This window comes from Danio rerio, chromosome 1, assembly GCF_049306965.1.
Source record: "Danio rerio strain Tuebingen ecotype United States chromosome 1, GRCz12tu, whole genome shotgun sequence".
Lineage (NCBI taxonomy): Eukaryota > Metazoa > Chordata > Actinopteri > Cypriniformes > Danionidae > Danio > Danio rerio.
The window spans coordinates 12,698,651-12,721,500 of record NC_133176.1 but is presented as its reverse complement, the minus strand read 5'-3'; the positions used below and the strand labels follow the sequence as shown (position 1 = coordinate 12,721,500).

At 35.2% G+C, this 22,850-nt stretch overlaps 1 protein-coding gene across 17 annotated transcripts in view; it reads left to right on the top strand.

Moving 5' to 3' along the window:
- The window catches only part of sdk1b (sidekick cell adhesion molecule 1b), a 452,496-nt gene that overhangs the window by 279,204 nt on the left and 150,442 nt on the right, over positions 1 to 22,850 (top strand). For 12 of the 17 annotated variants that reach the window (XM_073949377.1, XM_073949383.1, XM_073949375.1 and 9 more), the window contains 3 exons: positions 7,207 to 7,321; positions 10,316 to 10,506; positions 17,270 to 17,353. In XM_073949377.1, the coding sequence (XP_073805478.1) occupies positions 7,207 to 7,321; positions 10,316 to 10,506; positions 17,270 to 17,353 (390 nt within the window). The remainder of the gene's footprint in view (positions 1 to 7,206; positions 7,322 to 10,315; positions 10,507 to 17,269; positions 17,354 to 22,850) is intronic. The other 5 variants (XM_073949379.1, XM_073949384.1, XM_073949381.1 and 2 more) reach the window with 1 other exon arrangement.

Genomic DNA, 22,850 nt, shown 5'->3' with positions numbered 1-22,850 from the left:
AGAGAAATTTGAGATCTGAAAAAGAGTACACTGCCGTATCTGGTGGATTTACGCGAGAAGAGCAGGCAAGAATGGCATTCGCGAGAGAAATTTGACATCTGCAAATATGTACACAGCTGCCTCTGGTCAATTTACGCAAGAAGAGCAGGCACGAATGGCACTCACAAGAGAAATTTGAGATCTGAAAAAGCGTACACAGCAGCCTCTGGTGGATTTACATGAGAGGATGGCACTCACGAATGGCACTGACAAGAGTAAATTGAAAAAGATCTGAAAAAGCGTACACAGCGTACACAGCGGCCTCTGGTGGATTAACACGAGAAGAACAGGCGTGAATGGCACTAGCGAAGAAATTTGAGATCCGAAAAAGCATACACAGTGGCCTCTGGTGGATTTACGTGAGAAGAGCAGGCATGAATAGCACTCGCAAGAGAAATTTGAGATCTGAAACAGCGTACACAGCGGCCTCTGGTGAATTTATGCGAGAAGAGCAGGCGGGAATGCCACTCACAAGAGAAATTTGACATCTGAAAAATTGTATACAGCGGCCTCTCGTGGATTTACGCAAGAAGAGCAGGTATGAATGGCACTCGCAAGAGAAATTTAAGATCTGTAAAATTGTACACAGCGGCCTCTGGTGGATTTACGCAAGAAGTGCAGGCATGAATGGCATTTGCGAGAGAAATTTGAGATTGAAAAAGCATACACAGTGGCCTCTGTTGAATTCGCGAAAACAAAAACTGCAAAAAGCATACCTCCTGGGACATATTTGGCGTTTCGCTGAAATCTATATAAGGGAACGTATTCATAATGAACCTGGGTTGCTTTTTATGAAATACCAATCTGCAATTTATTTACACTTTTTGAATGTTTTATTTATTTTTAATTAAACCATGTGTTTTTATTTATTTATTTATTTATTAAACCATATGGTGGGAAAAAAAGGTTTGTCCATTGATTTCTAGAAAGCAGCACCTTCTTTGCATTTAAAGGGACATACACAAAGTTGCTTACTCAAATGGGGCAAATTTGACAAGCAATAGTAAGCGATCCATGGAGAATTTCAGGCTAAAACTTACCAGACACCAGAGATTTATTGGACATCTTCTAAAAATGGACATAATATGTCACCATCAGTATTGCTGTCACAAGACGTATTATCTGAAAGCTTAACTAAAAAGTTTTTGATCTAGATTTAAATTTGGACCGTGTGTCTGAACATTTTCACGAGGGCTATTCCAGAGCTTTGGAGCATCTGACAGCAGCATTAACTCAGAAGCGCCAGACTCTGTCTTTTCCCCTTAGCGCAAATCCTCCTTTTCATTGGCGCCGTTCTTCGGGCTGTACTGTACTTCTGAGCTCGCTCTGAAAAATAACACGCAGCTATAATCAGCACTTCCTCAAGCGCGCTATGAGAATGGATGGATAGACTCACTGAATTAATCTGACGGCAGCGCTGAGTGATGGGAGCTGGAGCGAGATTCTTACTTCTGTTGGATCATAGTTAATGTATTTATGTTAATTGTTTGCCGTCCAATTTGATATCACAATTCGCACACTGAGATTTAGATGAGTGCAGTTGGTTCTGGTTCAAATGTTTACATTAATTGAACACAGGCCTAGGTAAAGTCTTTATTCAAAAAAGTTCACTTAATATTTATTTATTTGCAATTATTTAAATGCATATTTTAAATAAACAAACAGCCTGTGATTTAAGTACGGCAATACAATTAATTTAAATGAATATATAATGCATGTTTAATAACGTGAAGTAGATAAAGGATTCAACTAAACAGGAATATATGATATTAAAACAAAGATTTAGTTTAAATTAATTAATTTATTTACTAATTGATTAATCAATTAATACATTTATTTATTCATTTATTTAGTATATTATATTTAATACATAATCATCATCATCATCATCATCATCATCATCATCATCATTATTATTATTAATAATATTAATACTAATAATAATAATAATAACAATAAAATAAGACCATACTTATTATATTTAATCTATTTTAATTATTTTTACTTTGATAAATGCACCCAAAATGAAACATATTTTATTGTGCACACTTATAGTCATTAACATCCAAAAGACACGCTTTATGTACACGTACTGTGGTATTTAATTTTCATATTTTATATGACATGTTTTGGTAATTTTTGTCAACTTTGTTACTATTTCATAGCTTATCAGCCATAACATGTAAATCATTGTCATGTCATATTAGCCAGAATTAAGTCCTCCTATAATTCACAGTCTGCTGCTTAGTTAAACTAATTGTTTTTGTTCCAGGTCCAACATGGAACATGTAAATCACACTGTCTACTAATAATCTGTGAACATCAGTAGTGCAAAATTGGGAACTGTTAGCCCTACAATCATCCAGGTTTTGCACAATGTAATTGGTACTGATTTAGAATGTGTCAAACTACTGTATGCAAATCAGGTGCCATGCCTAGAAACAAGGCAGAAAGCTAAGGACCCATAGTTTAGTTATACACTTACTGGCCACTTTATTAGGTACACATTGCTAGTACCGAGTTGGACCCACTTTTGCCTTCAGAACTGCTTTAATCCTTTGTGACATAGATTCAACAAGATACTGGAAATATTTTTTTGAGATTTTGGTCTATATTGATATGTTAGAAACACGCATTTGCTAAAGATTTGTTGGCTGCACATTCATGACGCGAATCTCCCATTCCACCACATTCCAAAGGTGCTCTATTGGATTGAGCTCTGGTTACCTTGGAGGCCCTTTGAGAACAGTGAACTCATTGCCATGTTCAAGAAACCTGAAATGATTCACACTTTATGACATGGTGCATTATCCTGCTGGAAGTAGCCATCAGAAGATGAGTATACTGTGGTCATAAAGGGATGGACCTGGTTAGCAACAATATTTAGGTAGGCTGTGGCGATGACATGATGCTCAATTGGTACTAATGGGCCCAAAGTGTGCCAAGAAAATATCTCCAACACACCACCCACATTACACCACTGCCACCAGCCTGAATCATTTATGCAAGGCAGAATGGATTCTTGCTTTCATGTTGTTGATGCCAAATTCTGACCCTACCATCTGAATGTCGCAGCAGAAATTGAGACTCATCAGACACGGCATTGTTTTTCCAATCTTCTATTGTACAATTTTGGTGGGCCTGTGCAAATTGTAGCCTCAATTTTCTGTTCTTAGCTGACAGGAGTGGCACCTGGTGTGGTCTTCTGCTGCTATAGCCCATCTGCCTCAAGGTTTGACATGTTGCACATTCAGCGATGCTCTTCTGCATACCTTGGTTGTAATGAGTTCTTATTTGAGTTACTGCTGCCTTTCTATCAGCTTGAACCAGTTTGGTCATTCTCCATCAACAAGGCATTTGCGCCCACAGGACTGCCGCTCACTGGATATTTTCTTTTTTTTCTGAGCATTCTCTGTAAACCCTAGAGATGGTTATGCGTGAAAATCCTAGTAGATCAGCAGTTTCTGAAATACTCAGACCGTCTGATACCTGCAATCATGCCATGTTCAAAGTCACTCAAATTACATTTCTTCCCCATTCTGATGCTCGCTTTGAACTGCAGCAGATCGTCTTGACTATGTCCACATGCCTAAATGCATTGAGTAGCTGCCATGTGATAGGCTGATTAAAAATGTGTTTTAACTGCAGTTATGCCTAATAAAGTGGCCAGTGAGTGTACATCTACAGTTCTGAAATAACACCGTGTTTAGATGTCTCAGAAAGAGTACTGCTATATATCTTCTTCCTTTTCTTATTGACTTTTCCTGTCCAATTCCAATTCGCTCGCTCCAGTCTTTTGTATTTCATTTTTGCTCTGCTTCGCTAGTTTTTTTTTTTTTTGTGCTTTGTTTGTCATCTTTTTGAATGATGAGATACAGTGAGATGAATGCATAAATTACATACATTCCTACTGATATTACAAAAGTTAGAGCATCTGTCATGCTCAGGGTTTGGAGGATGTGAGAAAGCATTACACCTTTCCAGTCACTGATCAAAGATCAGATCAAAGCGTGTGTGTGTGTGTGTGAGTGTGCGTGTACGTGTGTGTGTTTGCATCTGTGTGCCAGTTTATTTGTCATGGTAGACTGGTTTTCATCTGAGGTGCATGTTCACCGTTCTCGTCAGTGCTTAAAGGAATCATTCTTATAAATGGAAAATGCTGTTATTTACTCATATCATTTTCTATTTTATATTTAAAATGTATAAAAGTATCATAAAAGAAAAATGCATGACTTACAGTACAAGCTACGGATATTACAAGTTTTAAAAGCCAGGAAAAGTGTCTGCATACGTAACAAAAATGTATTTTATTTAGTCTGTTTTTAATCGAAAGTCTGAAATACTGAGTCCCTGAGTTGAATCATTTTGCAAATTAGATAAACTGATTAACAGAAAATATCTGACTTTTTTTTTTTGCTTATTATTTAATCAGAAATCTCAAATTTTGTAAATAATGCCAGTAATTAGAGTATGAGCTGTAGAATAATATGGATAAATATATATAAAATAGTATATATATTTTTTATTTAGCCTGTTTTTAAATACAAAACTCTAAATTGATTCAATGAGTTGAATCATTTTGTAATTTATGGCCCGTTTCCACTGAGTGGTACAGTACGGTACGGGTCGGTACTAGTCATCTTAATCAGGCTTGCATTTCCACTGCTAAAAGGGTACCAATGGTACCCTTTTGTTGGGCGTGGTGTAAGACATAAAGTTTCAGTCTACTACATTCTTACTCCAGAAAATGTCAAGTAAAGCTGTGCGAATGGTTCACACCATATGAGAATGACTTTTCACAAAACGGATGCTTTATACACATAAATACTTGTGTATAACGTTATATGAACATGATTTGATTATAACTGCAGATCAGTGATGCAAAATAGCCTACAACTGCATTTTATAAAATAAATAAATAAATGCAACGTATATAAACATGATCAGCCCTTACAGTCTCCGATATGTTACCAATTACAGGAAAACTACTCACAGCATACATTTAGTCCTTATTTGAGTTCAGAAATGAAACTCAACATATAACCCACATTCAGTGCAAACCTCTCATCTGTATCTTTAATTTTCACCAGTAACCTCTTGTAAGAAAGTAAATCCGTCAATCCAAAATCATAATAGTCCAGAAGGTGATGATAATAGTTAAACATGGCAGTTTGTTCATGTTTTAGGTTGCTGAAAGAATCATTTGCTCTTTTGTTGTTCCGGCTTCTCCTTTGTTTTTTCTCACATCAGTCTCGCGTTTGTTTGTTTCTGAAAGGATCAAATGTCAGAAGCACTTCAATAATCACGTGCAGGTTATTATCATCAGCTCAAGAAGTTTGTTATTTCAAATAGACGAGCAGCAAGCGCAAACGAGAAAGTTAAACTGCTCACACTTTAGATGGCCTTGTAATCAATTACAGTGCACAAGGCAGATGTTGCTTTTCTTCCTGGCTTTGTGGCTGTTCATCAAGATGACGAAAGGTTTGTTTAAGCTCGGGTCGACCATAGCTTGTTATTATATGTATATATTATTATGGTGTAATGTCTTGGCTGTGTATTTAAAACATGGCGGTTCTTTTGTCTTCATTCTAGCTTGTTCACGAGCGAGTTAAGTATTGCTGTAAAATAGCGTTCAGTTGCGCGTCTAGCTTCACCTTTTGGTACCCTTTTGCTGTGCTAGGTACCCTTTGCAAAGGGTACCCAAAAAGTGGTATGGTATGGTTCGCTTTTAGGTACCTTTTGTAGAAGCGGTCATAAAAGCATACCGAACCGAAACGAACTTCACCGTACCACTGTAGCACTGCAATTAGAGGATGAGCTGTAGAATAATATGGAAAAATATAGATATAGAATATTAGTATTTTTATTTAGTCAGTTTTTAAATCAAATGTCTGAATTATTGAGTCACACTTTATTTTAATGGTCCATTTTGTTGAATTTAAGTTACATGTCAACTAATTCTCATTCGATTATAAGTAGACTGTTAGGGTTGGGATTAGGGTTAGTGTAAGTTGACATACTTGCAAAGTTTCTTATAGTCAGTCAAATGTCTGTTGAAGGAGCAGTATATTAAGTAACAGATATTAAGCAGACAGTCTACTAATACTCAACTGGACCATCAAAATAATGTGCCAATGCACCATAAATTAGGGTATGAATTGTAGAATAATATGGATATAATATAATATAATATAATATAATATAATATAATATAATATAATATAATATAATAAAACATAATATAATATAATATATTATAATATAATATAATATAATATAATATAGATCTAAAATAATGATATGAATTAAAATGTCATGTTAAATCATGCAATAATTGTTAATATTGTGTAATCTCCTTAATCATTCATTCATTTTCTTTTCGGCTTAGTCCCTTTATTGATCTGGGGTCGCCACAGTGGAATGAACCGCCAACTTATCCAGCATGTTTTGTTTTTTACACAGTGGATGCCCTTCCAGCCGCAACCCATCTCTGGGAAATCTACTTATTCACTGAATTATTATAGTTAAATACTCTGAATGGGAGCGTCTTTGAAAAAAGGGATCAATTGATTCGCTCAAAAAGGCAGATTCATTTATAAATCAGAAGTAATGATTTCTCACATAAACGCACCATAATAGAATGGTATAGAAACATTTCATAAAATGCCTTGCAAGAGTCATGTGCATCTCTTATGAAACTTTTATAGTGCCTTTCCATCTTTTTTTCCTCCGATTGTAAGCTCCATTTCTCATTCGGTGTAATTGCACGCAATGACACAAGGAGAAGTAAATGACATAATTTTCATTTTTTTGGCTGAACTATTCCTTTAAAAGATGCAATCACATGTCATTTTCGCCACTCACCTATCTTCCTCCATCTCCAGCTCTTTCTTTCCCTTCTCCATCATCTGTCAACCGAAGATAGTCATTTGACTTTCGTCTGCATGTATTATGGGTTTTTTTTAAAGAACGCAATGATTGAAGGAGAGAAGAAAAAGAAGAAAGCAAGACAAGCGGAAAAAAAAAATCTTAGCACCTCATCACAAAACCTTATCTCCCCCATGATGCTCAGTCTATTAACCTGATTGATTGTGCCAATAATCAGCCGTCTCTCTCTCTCTCTGTCTCATTTTTTTTAACCGTTCTTTTCCCTGTCTCTCTTCATAGCAGACGTTATTGCCCCGGCTGAATTGGTTGCCCCAGTGATAGTGATTGCACCTAAGAACACATCAGTGGTTGTGGGGGCGAGTGAAGCCACTCTTGAGTGCGTCGCTAATGCAAGGTGGGTCGTCCCGATGGCTGTGACTCACTGGCAGGGGTCCGGTAAAAACAGGGCTCCTCAGTCATTTCTGAGATGTTTGTCATTGTTATCTTGCTTTTGTTATCTGTCACACTGGTGACGTCATTTGCATTAGTCAGAATTGTTAGCCTGTTAGTCTGTTATTTCCCTTTTCTTGCTGATAAAACATGATGGCTTTGACTCTGTTATGCATTTGTTAATGTTTAGATTTGATCAGTTTGGTACATATTTATAAAATGTGTGCTGACATACTGTACAATGTAAAGCCGGATTAGCATGTAATTTAAAGGGTGGTTTCAAACCTTAATGGGTTTCTTTCTTCTGTTGAACACAAAAGAAGATATTTTGAAGAATGCTGGATAAGACCAGTCGACTTCCATACTAGGAAAGTAAAGTACTTTAGAAGTCATTTGGTCCCAGCAACCAGCATCTTTCAAAACATCTTCTTTTGTGTTCAACAAAGGAAGACACTCAAATAGGTTTTAAATAAATGAAGGGTGAATAAATGATGACAGAATATTCCTTTTTGTGTCAACTATCCCTTTAAATATACATTTTTTTTTTAAATTAGCCTTTATTATTTAGTTATGTCACAATTACTATGGCATTTGACAAAAAAATCAAGTGATTTAGTTGTATATAGCTGCAAGCAGCAATAACGGGCTTAAGCACTATGTGCATTGAGTCTTTAGGCATATATAGGTAGCCCAATAGTACAATAAGCCACAGGTGTCAAAGCCAGTTCCTGGAGCTCTGCAGTTTAGTTCCAACCCTAATTAAACACACCTGATCAAACTTATTGAGTCCTTCAGGCTTGTTTGAAACCCACAGGTAAGTGTGTTGAAGCAGGGTTGGAACTAAACTGTGCAAGGTTGCCGCCCTCCAGGAACTGGCTTTGACACCTGTGGAATAAGCAATAATATAATTGCTTATTACGTTTAACCGATAGATGGCGCTAGTCTCATATTGACCAGTAGGTGCCACTATTATCAAAGCATACTGACCCGAACCATAGGGATGAGCCCTTCCAAATGGAACGCAGTGTGCAACACCAAACAACTTTCCAAAAGCAAAAGATCATGGAGGCCTAAAGTGTCCATTAGTTGTATAATTCAAAATCCTTCATTCTGAAAGGCCATTTTTAAGTGGCCAGTTTTAACACTTCAATTTGGAACAACACTTCAATATGGCAGCCATGTTTGTTTTGCCTCCAAGGTGCCCTTCAGACAGTGTTGCCAGATTTGGAGGTTTTGGATTTGATTTTGCAGGTAAAAAGTGGCATTGGCAGGTTGACAAAATTTGAGCAGTTTTGAAACGTAAATTTTATATGAAACTTATTTGACAAAACAACTGTGTGCTTCTCCATTGAGTTAGCAGGTACCAGTGCATAGCGCAAACCACATAGGCCCACCCACAAAAGGAGGTGAAGGAAAGATGTATCAAAGTCTGACTCCCATTTGTGTGCATGCGCATCACAGAGCGCCTGCAGCACACACAGCGTTTACCATGACACTTTTTTCTATCATTTTCTTTCCGCAATTGACAGCAAGAACAAACAGAAGCATAGTCTGATTGACAAGCAGCACCTAATAATGTTCAAGATAATTTAAAACACCAAATGGGAGGAATTTATACCCCATTTCGAAAGTAAAAAATACTCTAATAAGGTAGGTAGTGCGATCTACACAGCATTAAGTGCACGTGTGGGTGCTGGTACTTCGATGTGATCCGGTTATGTCGTGGTTCTGTGCATGCTGGTGTTGGTTGCTGTATGGTTAAAATTCTGACAGTTAAAGTAATGGTTAATTCCAATTTAAATAAATTAAAATGAAAGGTTCTGTATGTACGTTTTTTTTTTTTTTGTATATTAATACTCTTGTAAAACATAAAAACACCATAATATGTTTGCAGATATTTAAGAAACATGCCAAGTGAACAAACTTGTTTATCTGAAAAACAATGCTGAAGTCAGATATTCTGCTTTGAAAATGGGCGTTACGTGCCGGAACGCTGTCTTTTTTTTTTCCCAGCTTACTGAATAACGCACATGAGGTGTACCCTAAATCAGTGCATTCTGTTGTTTACCTGATAAATAAAAGCCGTTTCTAAAATATAAATTTCAGATGTTGACTCCTTTTAATATGGAAAATATTCCTTCTATCGCGTGCCGTTGCTTTTATTTGGAACCGCCTTTAGGCTCGATAGTTGCTGATGGTCGTCAATCTGGCAATATGTGCTTGCGTTTGTTTTGATCCTGGAATGCAATAGTTCAACCTCGGAGTGTCAAACTTACATACCGCACCTTCAAATAAAATGTTAATCTAATTTTTTGGGCATTTTTTTGTGCGCTTAGGTAGGTTTTTGACAGCTTTTGGGCTGAAAAAAAGTCAGCCATATCTGACAACACTGCCTTCACAATATTTCTCATTTGGAACGCACCGACAATTTGGTGTCGAGATGTCATAGCTTTACAGAAATATAGCAACAGATGTATTGAGATGTAACAATTTTTAAGTGTTCTGGAAATAACCTAATGTCAACTTTTCAAAATTAATTTGCTCTTTATTTGAGAAACAAAAAAAAGCTGATTTAGACAGTTGGTGGCACTAGAGTAATTAAAACTGACATGGTTAATCAATTGCACAACATATTATATGAGCCGCTATAGACTTAATAGAGCTGCTATAACAGAAGAACACTAATGGATATAATAGGTACCTATAAACATATAGTGCTTGCCCCCTAATAATATGTGACAGTATTTTTTCTGACATTTATTTTTGTTCTTTCATACATTAAAATTAGACTTCTATGAGATTAGAGCTGCCCACACACTTTATTCACCATATATTGTATTTTTTTCTTGCTTATTTAACAGATAGCTAATTGCTGTGCTCGTTATAGTTCTTGGCATGAGTATTAATGTCAGTATGGCGGTTAATGTGCAGTGTTTGTGTGTGTGTTTGTGTGGAGCAGATCTCTTGACAGGCTGCAGGTGTTCTGGAAGCGTAATGGGGTGAGACTAACAGCAGGAGTGGACTCGTTCGGTCGCAGGCTGGTCATCAGTAACCCCACTTCAGCAGACGGCGGTCTGTACGTGTGCGAGGCCACGCTCAGAAACAGCAGTCAAAAGAGCACAGAAGCCAAAGCATACCTCTCTGTTCTGGGTAAGATGACCAGTATTGTTCTTCCTGTGCTGCATGCAAGTTCTGACAGAATTTTAAATATCATTTAGCTAGAATGCCCTAAAGAGAAGTTTTTTTTTTGGTTTCAGATGGATTTGATTCCAAGCATATCCTTGGATTAAATACCATAGTCAGCTCAATTTTTCTCTTGTATAGTAAAAAGTTTGTTATTTTTTTGGCACTTGGTGACATTTAGATAATGCCTCTGGGCAGCTATTTCCAGTCAAGTACAGCTCCTGTCCTGTTTTCCAAGCTTATGTATCAATTACTGTAGATAAGCCAAATTGGCAACAACACACACACACACACACACACACACACACACGCACACACACACAACTATAACAATACATTCATTGTCCATTGGTGTTGATGCTGATACAGATATTATGAAAGTGTTTTTGCCACTGAATACAACAATTATGGGTAACATAAGGTAACTGTGACCTTTTTGAGTCATGAGTTCAGACTTTTTTATTATTAGATTTGTCAGTTAGAGGGATACAGTTCATTAAAAAAATTCAATTGTGAATTTACTCAACCTTTACTTAAAATATTTAAAACATTCATTAGTTTCTTTCTTTTTTTTTTTTTTTGTTAAACACCAAAAAAAGATATTTTGAAAAATGTTAGAAACCTGTAACCATTGATTTCCATAGTACTTGTGTTTGAAAGGTAATTTCACCCCAAAAACTTTATTCTGTAATTTACTCACCCTTTACTTGTTTGAAACTTTTTTGGTTTCTTTATTGTGTTAAACACAAAAGAAGAGATTTTGAAAAATGTTGGAAACCTGTAACCAATGACTTCCTTAGTGTTTGCTTTGGGAAGGTAATTTCTCCAAAAAATGAAGTAGTTTACCAAAATATGGAAATTCTGCAACTTACCCTGTACTTGTTTGAAATCTTTAATAGTTTATTCTGTTAAACACAAAAGAAAAGAATTTGAAGAATGTTAGAAGCCTGTAACCATTGACTTCTATAGTATTTGTTTTTTCTACTATGGAAGTCAATGGTTACAGGTGTTCAGCTTTCTTCAAAATATCTTCAGTAGTGTTCAATAGAAGAAAGAAACTAAAAAGATGAAGGTGAATAAATAGTGAGTACATTTTTTTTTTTTCGGGGAAGGGGGTGGGGGTTACTATCTCTTTAACATCTCACAAATTAATCATTAACCATTACAATTTGCTTAATTGCAAATGAAGATTTAAAGTAAGTTCGTTTTTGTCACTGAATAAAAAATAGGATTTTTTTCAGAATTGTGAGTCTTACAAATCGTTAATCATTAAAGTTATCATTCATAGAGTGCAAAAATATTGTCAGATGGAGATGCTTTTAGAAATAAGACTGTAAGCTCAATTATTTCACATTTCCTTTAGATATTAAGCTATACTTAATGACATGCTTATGCTGACCATACCAAAATAATGTAAGTGCACTAAATAATCTGAGAATGACACTAAAATTTGCTGGCGTCACACATGCATCATCAAAACAGCATGCACAAAAGGGAATATCTCACCTCTTTGCTCATGAATATTAACTGGATCAAGTGACATTGCCCAGTAGCTCAAACTGATTTACTAAAGCTGTTCCACTGTGGAGAAAGCTCCAACGGAGCGACTGATGGATAGGTTTGATTAAGAAATCTTTCTGAGGGTGTGGAAAGTGTCAGTTTGAATTCAGAAATACATTGAATTCCAAAATCACGATCGGACCTGTCTTGATCACATTTTAATCAACGGGACGCCTACATCATATGTGACAGCAGAAGTTAAAGGCATAGTTCACCCATAAATGAAACTTATTTACTATTTACTCACCTTCAAGTGGTTGCAAACCTTTATTTTTTCTCTGTTGAACTCTAAATAAAATATTTTTTAATAAAGTTAAACACCTGTAACCATGGACTTCCGTAGTAGGAACAAAAACACTATGGAATACTATGGAAGTCAATGTTTTTGTTGAATTTTTAGTTTTAAAAGTACAATCCTTATGTGTAAGACATTTTCATTAATAAATCCAAAAAATAATAGAGCAGTGTCATATTGTCATGATAGCCAGCAATCTAGCCCTTGCAGATCACTGGAAAACATCTATCACCCAAACTACAATTCTGCCACCAAACTACATTTCCCATCAGGCACCTCACTCACACACCAGTTCCTAATTACCCCTGATTACTTGCACACAGCTGTGGCTCATGAAAACTTATTTTATAGACTATACACATACCTCACACACATTGCTGAGTCTTGTTTATTGTGACACTACAAAGCATTTTATTGTTTAGTCTTGCCCTGTTTTCCGACCCTTGTTTTGTTCCACTCTCATGATTCCAGACTCAGCCATGGAGTCATCAAACTATGCCTTTGTTTGTTTTGAATATGCACCCTCTTGTGATGAAAACTGCATGCTGTGGCTTTAAAATGCAATCTTCAGTTAGTGCATGTTTTAAACCCTGAAAAATTGATATCTAGTTAAATATTCGCTTAACATAATTAATATAAACTTTATTCGCACACTGACAATTGTTTTCATAGCATTACTTGTCACATCATAACATAGAAACCACATGGAAACCTGCAATCAACGACTTCCATATAGGAACATAAACAAATACTATAGAAGGTTTCAAGTAATTTTCAGTAATGGAAGAACAGTCTTTATGTGTAAGAATTTTTTAGTAATATATCTAAAAAACTACTAGAACAGTGTTATATATATTTCTGACTTTTGTACTTAGATTATTCCAAATGTTTCGAAAACTTTTTGAATTCTGAGAAATAAGCTACTCTGACCTCACACACTGTCAATTTCTGTGGAAATTGTGTGTGTGTGTGTGTGTGTGTGTGTGTGTGTGTGTGTGTGTGTGTGTGTGTGTGTGTGTGTGTGTGTGTGTGTGTGTGTGTGTGTGTGTGTGTGCGCGCGCGTGTGTGTGTGTGTGTGTGTGTGTGTATATATATATATATATATATATATATATATACTGTATATATATATATATATATATATATATATATATATATATATATATATATATATTCATTCATTCATTTTCTTTTCAGCTTAGTCCCTTTATTAAACTGGGGTCACCACAGTGGAATAAACCTCCAACTTATCCAGCACATGTTTTACGCAGCGGATGCCCTAAAGTGGATGTGCCTAATAGAACCGCTCTAAGGGGCCAATCGTGCCTGGTTCTGAAGCAAATGTCTAGGTGTAAAAAGCACCTTCAGTTATTGAGTCATCAAACTTCGCCTTTGTTTGTTGTGAACAACTGCCCTCTAGTGGTAAAAATGACATGATCTGCCTTTAAAATCCAATCTTTAGTGTGAAAACCAACTGTGTTATAAATATTAAAAAACTATTGTTTAACACTTGTAGTTAAATATTAGCTAACTCTCATGCTCCTTATAAACTTTTATCTACACGTTGAAAAATTTTTCTCCTAGCATTCCTTGTCACATCATTAATTATTGATCCCAGCATAATAAATCTCAGTTTCCAGTGTTTTAGAAGGTCATCGGGCTTAAACATCCCCAACCTCTTTGATCCCCAAACACAAATATTACTCTCTGCCCTGAGATCTGTTTCAGCAAAAGATGAGCTATGAATATTTATACCTCAACTCACACTCTTATTAGAAACAGCAACGAATATTCGTTCAATGAGCTTATCTGACAGGTGTGCGCCTTACATGATTGGGCGAAAGGGGGGGCATGCATATGCATGAGGCAGCCAATGGAGTGATGAATAAATTGGGGCTGTTGGAGGCTCAGAGAGACTTTTATAGAAAGATAAAGTGAACATGTCAGAGCAGCCAGCAGTGGAAAAGAGGTTGAGACGGAGGAGGTATTTATTGTTTCTGCCGTTGAATCCGATCCAGGCGCCAATCTGAATATGTATATCCTCATCTGCATAAACGTACAATGAGACTGAATAAGTGCTGATTTGGTGAGAAAGAGCGAAAAGGAGGAGAGCAAAGCAAGAATAAAAGATGGGTGCGAATTAGAAACAAAGTAACATTGTTATGCTGTTCGTTTTGTTGTTGTTGTTGTTATTTGTTTAACCCCCTCCTTTTTTTCGCAGTATTCTTTGGTAAGTGAAAAGCTGTTATCAGCATCACGCTTAGCAGGTTCTTTGTCTCTTTTCATTTGGAGTGAGTTAGACAAGGCGAGAAGAGGGAAAAAAGCATGGTGTGTGAGAAAAAGTAACAGGAGTCTTGCTCTTCCTGTCATGAAACTCGAAAATAAAAGTGGTATCGATGAAAGAGTTTTCTTTTGCCTATGTGCATAAAGTATATACACTTACCGGCCACTTTATTAGGTACACCTGTCCAACTGCTCTTTTACACAAATTTTTAATAGCCAATCACATGGCAGCAACTCAATACATTTAGGCACGTAGACATGGTTAAGAAGATCTGCTGCAGTTCAAACCGAGCATTAGAATGGGGGAAAAGGGTGATTAAAGTGACTTTGAAGTTCCCTGAAGTTCTCATAACAAAGACTTCACTGTACTCAAATGGCCTCTACAGTCATTAGATCTATGTGTTCTATTTGATCCCAATCTAATAGAACACCTTTGGGATGCAGTGGAATGGGAGATTCTCATCATGGATGTGCAGCCGACAAATCTGCAGCAACTGCGTGTTGCTATCATGTCAAAATGGACCAAAATCTCTCCGGTAGATTGTTGTATCTATGCCACGAAGGATTAAGGCAGTTCGGGGGGTCCAACCCGGTATTAGTAAGGTGTACCTAATAAATTGGCCAGTAAGTGTATATAACATTTGTTACTGTTATAATAAGCTAAGCATGGCACAAATTACTGCTACTTTTGGTCTGACTTCTTGCTTTTTTATGCTGTTTAGTAAAAGTTTACATCCATACATTTCAATCTTTCATCGTGACATCAAAAAGCACATCTTGAATGTCTCCCTGTTTTCCCTCGAGAACACAATCGTATTGATGTTAATTGGTGAAAAATATAAATCCAAGTACATAAAAAGCGGCACAGAACATCTAAGCGACCACCTAGTGATACCCTAGAAACTTCCCAACGCACCTTAGCAACCACCTTGGAAAGACTTAAATCAAATACAAAGAATATTCAAGCATTACTGTTTGTAGCTACAGTATGACTCGGCCCACACGGAATCAGCACGTGCAGAAATCCACAGATTTCCGCAGATTTTTATTCCATCATTGAGTGTATTTATTTACTTGTTTAAATGTGTGTAAATTGAAATTTATTCAGTTTTTTAATTAATTCCAGTAACATTACTGACTAATGTGAAAATGTTGATTTGATTTATTTACAATAGAGTTTGTAAAGTACTTCTTTCTGTCTTTTAGGAGATGTGTTACATATATTACATAAGAGACTTGCTTTGTTTACCAATGTTTTAGTGGATCTAATTGGATTTGTCTTGTAAACATTAAATAACTAGTTAAAAGGTATTATTTTTGTTTTGTGTATTACATTTTTAATTACGATATACTGCCAAAATATTCCACATAAATCCGCAGATTAACTATAAAATTTTGCGCAGAAATTGCTAAAAAAATTCACAGATTCTGTGTGGCCCTAGCAAAGACTTAGCAAATACCAAAAACATCTAATCAACCATCTAAAAACTACATGAAACATATATTATTCGACCACATGATGGTACATCTGATGTTTATGTAATGCGGAGGTTCTGATATACTGTACATACAGTTTTTTTTTTAAATGTAAAAAAAAAAAACACAAATTATTTGATACTTTTGTGGCAATTATATATTGTTTGTGCTGAAAAGATCATCACACACACATTGAATGCAAATCAGTTTTGATTTGATCAGTGCTATTTGATAAATAAAATGTATTTTGAGTTAAGATTGTAAAAACTGAATCATGATATACAAAAATGTTATTCAAGAGTTTAGCTGATGATTGATTATAAAGCTTGTTTGGCATGCTGTCCCGGAAGAGAGCCCTGAGCTCATAAAATCCTTGAGCCTGGGGCTCCCTCCCATTTGCAAGGCGAGTGAGGAGTTTGAGCTCAGATATATCTCGAGAATTCCCCTGCTGTAGTAGCTAATAAACAGATATTGATTGCTCTAAAGAGATAACTTCTTACTAGGAGCATGTCCATGGTGGTGATTTGGATTAGTCAATTAACTTATTTCATAGTAAAATTTCAAGTTATTCATAGTAAATACATATAAATAAATAAATTTAAATAAATACAAACAAAAAATAAATAAATAAATGAAAAATAAAGGGAATTCACAGTATGGATTTCTTAGAGCTAAAGTCTCAATGTTGCAACCAATGTTGCAATTTAAAACCATGGGAAAGAATATTTGAGGTTAGCCCGCTTGCTAGAACTTATAATACTAATAACCTCTGGGGACTCCCAAAAGTGCATGGGCCCTTACAATCGTCCTAACTTACCCCTCCACTTAGTGTCACCCCTGGTTGCAACCACAAATAGTATCAAGTTAACTTCCTAAATATACCCCATCAACCACCTAAAACACATGAGAAACCACCTAACAATACGCTAGCAACAATACAATAATCTACCCTAGCAACCACTCAAAGAAATAGCAACTAGCAGTACCCTAGCAACCACTCAGCTTTTACCAACATTCCAGTGATAGGACTTTCTCATTTTACCCCTTATTTTCTAAAGATATGTTTATATCTTATTTGCACTTACAAGTTTTTCACTTGTGTTTTTGTATGAACAGAGTCTCCACACTTCACATCAAAACCAAAGAGGTATATGATTGTGGAAGTTGAAAAAAATGTGGAACTTCAGTGTCATGCCAAAGGTAAGCCCCGCCCACAACCCCACCCCCTAGAATAGACACGCCACATGTGTAGCACCTCTGTGTTTGACCACTTAAGAGTCATATTATACATGTCCTACAAACTCTTATATTGTATTAACAATTTTCCTCCAGGAAACTATAATCCTCAAGGCCAAAGTTTATTTCACATAGCTCGTTTAAGTGAGCCTAATGCAAATTTTGCAATCTACACACATACTGTATGTGCACTGCCTGATTTAAATATGCAATGTTGGGATTCAACTTGTTTACATAATTTTGTTTAAGGGTTCACTTTTTGGAAATAGGATTATCTTATAACTTTTTAAAGCCATTCATCTGATCTCAGAGTCTGATGGAAGCAGTTTTAGCTTAGCTTAGCATAGATCATTGAATCAGATTAGACCATTAGCATCTCATTCAAAATTCAATAAAAAGTTTCAATATTTTTCCTAGTTAAAGCTTGACTATTTTGTAGTTACGTTGTGTACAATTAAAAGTTAAATATGGTTATATTGTTGATATGGCTATGAATACTTTCAGTCGGGCGTAATAATCAAGGAACTTTGCTGCTGTACCATGGTTGCTGTAGGCGCAATAATATTCAAGATGGGTCAGGCTTTAAATAGGAAAAAGATGTAAATTTTTGTCTTTCTCCCTTTTTTTTCTTTTTTTTTTTTTGTGCGACATGCTTATTGTCTAATACGATTCAACGATATATGCTAATCTAAGCTATGCTAAAATTGCTCTTGCCAGATCTGGACATTAGCAAAATGGTTTTAAAATAGTAAAACTGAACTTTCTAACTGTTATTTATATTTCATTAACATTCTTTTAGGCCACAATAATCAAGAAAAAATCTGATATTGTAAGCAAATATACCTTTTAGAAACATAATGTATCTGACAATTGCATCTTTAAAGGTGCAATATCCAAGTTTGACACCCAGTGGTTGAACTAGGTATTACATTCCTGGTTGAAAACACATGGAAGTCAAAGTTGCCAGATTGAGAACAAACAGGAGTGAGTATGATGATCGTGCATTAAGGCTGATTTAAATAGTGTTTATGTGAGCAACGGCATGCTATAGAGGGATATATTTTCTATAATAAAAGGAGTTTTCGTTCTAAACAACCTCTCGAATTGCTATATTAGAATCGGCCTCTATTTCTTGCAACTGACTATGATCACCTCAGGTACACCTCATGTGCTTTATTTAATGTTAAATGCTAATAATGTGAGTTTGAATGCCATTTCACATGACATTTATTGCCATACCACTAAAAGCAGCAGCATATAGTTCACCTCAGATCCTAAAAATAAAATAAATCTTTTAAAATTGAACTTTAGAACTGTGAATCAAAACCAACACATATCAGTGATTCAGCACGTACTGTACACTTAATCATGTTAAATGTTAAATAATTCTTAATATGTATTCATTAGATTATAAACCTTATCATTTTGTGAGTGAGTGCATATTCTGTGCTTCTGAATGGCTGTATTTAAAGTTCTGTCATGTTTCATCTGCTGCAAACAGCCTCACTACTTTTCACTGCAATTCTCGTCACGTAGCGTGTAGTTAGGACACGGTGTGACAGTGGTACCTTCTCAACTCATGTTTACGTTTGTAATATTTCTATTATTTGTTAATTAATAACCTCACATGAAACTCTGAATTTGCATCTCATTTCCGAGTCTGCTACTGTCCACCAGAGTTCGCATTTCGGTCTCGAGCACATGCTTTGAGAGCCTTTCTGAAAGACTGAATGAATTTTTCCAACCAGTTTTCCAACAAGGCAACCCGGGATGCTGAAATATAATTTGCTGTGGCAGTGGGTTGGTTAAAAAAAAAAAAAAAAACGAAGACAGATGTTCTGGCACGTGACGCACAGTTTCAAAGCAGAACATCTAACTTTAGCATTGTAAACAAGAATGTTCACTAAGCATTCTTAAATATCTGCAAACATATAATGGTATTTTTATGCATTAGAAGAGTCAAAAATTTACATACAGCACCTTTCAGAAGTGTAATGTTAGCATGCTCATATTTAGCGTGTCCCAGTTTGCTTTTAAGTCGCTATTTGCTACAAGATGTCTTTGAGTTTTTGTGCTGAGTCGACAGCAAGACTTGCCATCATCAAAGCCGTTTGTCGCCTCACAAACTTGACCTTTCCGCCAAGCACCACATCAACCTCTGCTCATTTTCTCAACGTGGCCTTATTTGAATTCAACTTTATTTAATCGACTAAATGAGTGATCTGGAATAAGAGGTCAAGTACATTAGAAAAGGCGAACGAGGCGCTAATGGCATTAGCCGCTAATTGGTGTCACTTTTCATACTACGTTAGGATCTAGTTAAAAGACATTAGGTATATCATTGGCTCACAGGGCAACGGAGGAGTTGAAAATCCTTTTAACAAGCTGCGCAAATCTGACCTACATTTCAGCAACAAAGTGCCAAGTGTCTAAAAGTTACACTTTTCATGGCTTCTAACAAGAGAAATTCGTAAAGAGAGACCTCAAACGCTTCTTTCTTCTCCCCTTCTTTCTTTCGTAATATTTTTCCTCCTTTATTGAACAGAAATCTGGACAGTTTCTCCTTCGCCAAACTTTTTTGAAAGTACTGAGACTTTTCCTTTTCATGTGGCAGAGATTGTACCTCTTGCAATTTACACTTGCCGTGAATCTCGACTCGTTCCTTTTGCACTCTCGCAAGGGTGTGAAGCTGAGTTTGCGTGCACTTTGTCATAAACTGTCAGAAATTTAATTACAGCGAGCTTGTTTTTGACAGGCTTATTTTAACATCCTTGTCTTGCATCCCTGTGGGTGTGACACGACTCTCAACGCAGAGACTCCTCTGCTATATTTGACCTTTTAAATTGTCGAGCTGTAGGATTTATCCATGATATACTCTTTCATTTGCATGCCATGATGAGCGGATCATGAGTTGCTTTAGACCAACTTAATTTACAATTATTGCTAATACGCATAATTGGCGTTTTATTCATTTCTGCACTCTCTTCTTGATTTCTCACTCGCGCTTTTTTCTTGATCTCCCTCTCTCGTGCTCTCTTTTTTTTTAGCGGTGAAGCATGTCAAAATTTTATTGGAAGTTTAATCAATCAAAGCCAATTTATTAGATTAAATTTTCATTAATTAAAGCAAAGTGTGCCCTGATGAAGGTTTATTGATGAAAACGTTAACTTTGTGATAAATCAAGCTCTCCGTGTGGGTGTGTGGCTGCTTTGGTAATAATTTTCTCTTCTACCAAATGTCATGTGGCATTCGTGTAAATCTGCACTGTAAGAATTTGGGCTAGCTGCTTATATTCCGAGATGGATTTATGCATACGCATTCCAGGAATGTGCCTATGCTTGCATGTTCAGATTGGACTTGATTACAATGCTAAACTATACCCTGGATGTGTTTGTATATTATATTAATATATTATATTATATAAAATTATATTATATTATATTATATTATATTATATTATATTATATTATATTATATTATATTATATTATATTATAATATATTATATAAAATTATATTATATTATATTATATTATATTATATTATATTATATTATATTATATTATATTATATTATGTTATGTTATGTTATGTTATGTTGTTATGTTATGTTATATTATATTATATTGTATTATATTATATTATATTATATTATATTATATTATATTATATTATATTATATTATATTATATTATATTATATACATTTAATCAAAACTACAACATATTAAATTAATCAAAAGTGACTGAAAAATATGTTACAAGATTTCAGTTACAGTACAAATCGATGATGTTCATTGAAATGTTTAAAAAAAGTAAAAAAAAAAAGTTTTTTAAATATATACAAACCAACAAAAACTTTATAATCTACATATTATTATCAAATATCTTTAGCATAATAATAATGACTATTAATAATGATATTACTACTAATAATGACTATTAATACTATTAATGACTGTCCAAAGTGACTTACAATTGATATAAGTGTGTTAGATGAAGAAACAAGATTATCAACAATGATCCTCACTGTAAAACCCAACAGTTAACTTTATCAAATGAAATGAGTGTAGTTAGCTCAAAATTGACTGAAAGTTCATTCTACTCACTTGAAAAGAGTTTTGAACTCAGTGTAGAAGGTAATGAGTTGATTAAATACCTCAGTACTTCATCCTAAATGGAGTAAGTTCACAGTAATATAGATTAGTTTTTTGAACTCAAAAGGTTGAAAATCAGTTTTCTCAAATGGTTGGAGTTGCCTTAACTTATTGGGTTTTGCAGTACTCAATTAGTTTGAGTTTTCTTCATTTTTGGGGGGGTTTACTCTGCTCTAATTGCTTCGTTTACTAAAATGGAGTAAGTTCACAGTACTCATTAGGATTCGTTTTTGAACTTAAATGGTTTGTTGCAATTGGTTTTCTCAAATGGTTTGAGTTACCTTAACTTTTTGGGTTTTACAGTGTAAGTAAATGGATTTAACATGCTGAGGTGCATTTCATAAACAATAACATAACTCGCGGCTGAACTATCATAGTATGATGCATCATTTGAAAAAAAGAACGATGTAGTGATGAGTGTATCCCAAAACCGTAGTTTCTTTGTTGCAGATCCATCGTTTAAACCACTTTAGTTATAGCGTAAAACGACCATAATAACGCTCTTAACGAAGTGGATTAACAACTTTAATACAGTACAGATACATTTATTAATAAATAATCTACTGTTAAAAAAAAACATTAACATGTGCTATATATTTTTATTTACACAAGCTTTGGAGACGAAACGTAAATTCTGCTGTTAAATAATAGGTCGCCACGACTGTGTTCAAAAAGGCATAAATGTTTTCAAAGTGTACTGCAAAGGGAACACAATTGCCAATATGAAGATTGCTAAAACTCAACTGTAAAAAATACCTTAAAAGCAAATTACACCTAATAGAGATGACTTTAAGGTTTTTTTTTATCAATCCAAGTATGAATGTTGGAATGTTCGAAAGGTTTGAAGCAATAGGGGGGACAACTTAGAATAGAACACAACCAGAAACTATGCTCTAACTACAGCTCCAGAGGTATAGTTGCAAACATCCAAGTTTGCAACGCAGTTTGCGAATGTTTGTTGCAATGATGGTTTTGGGAAACGCTAAATCAACAAACTTTGTTTGTAACAACGACCTTACGACCTTAGTTGGCTAAGGATGGTTTTTTGGAAATGTACCCCTGATTGTTGGTCCCCAGTTATATTTTAAAACTACAGTTTTTTTTTATTAAAACTCATTTTGTAATTTATTTTTCTAACTAAATAATGTAGCTGAAATCCTTTTTCTGAAACATTTGTTCTGACACTTTTGATCAATTTATTTAATATGTCTTTGGTGAATAAACTAATCATGTTTTGTTTTACATGTCCTAGTAATGGATTATCCACAAAAGTTTTAAGCAGCACAACTGTTTTAAACATTGATAAT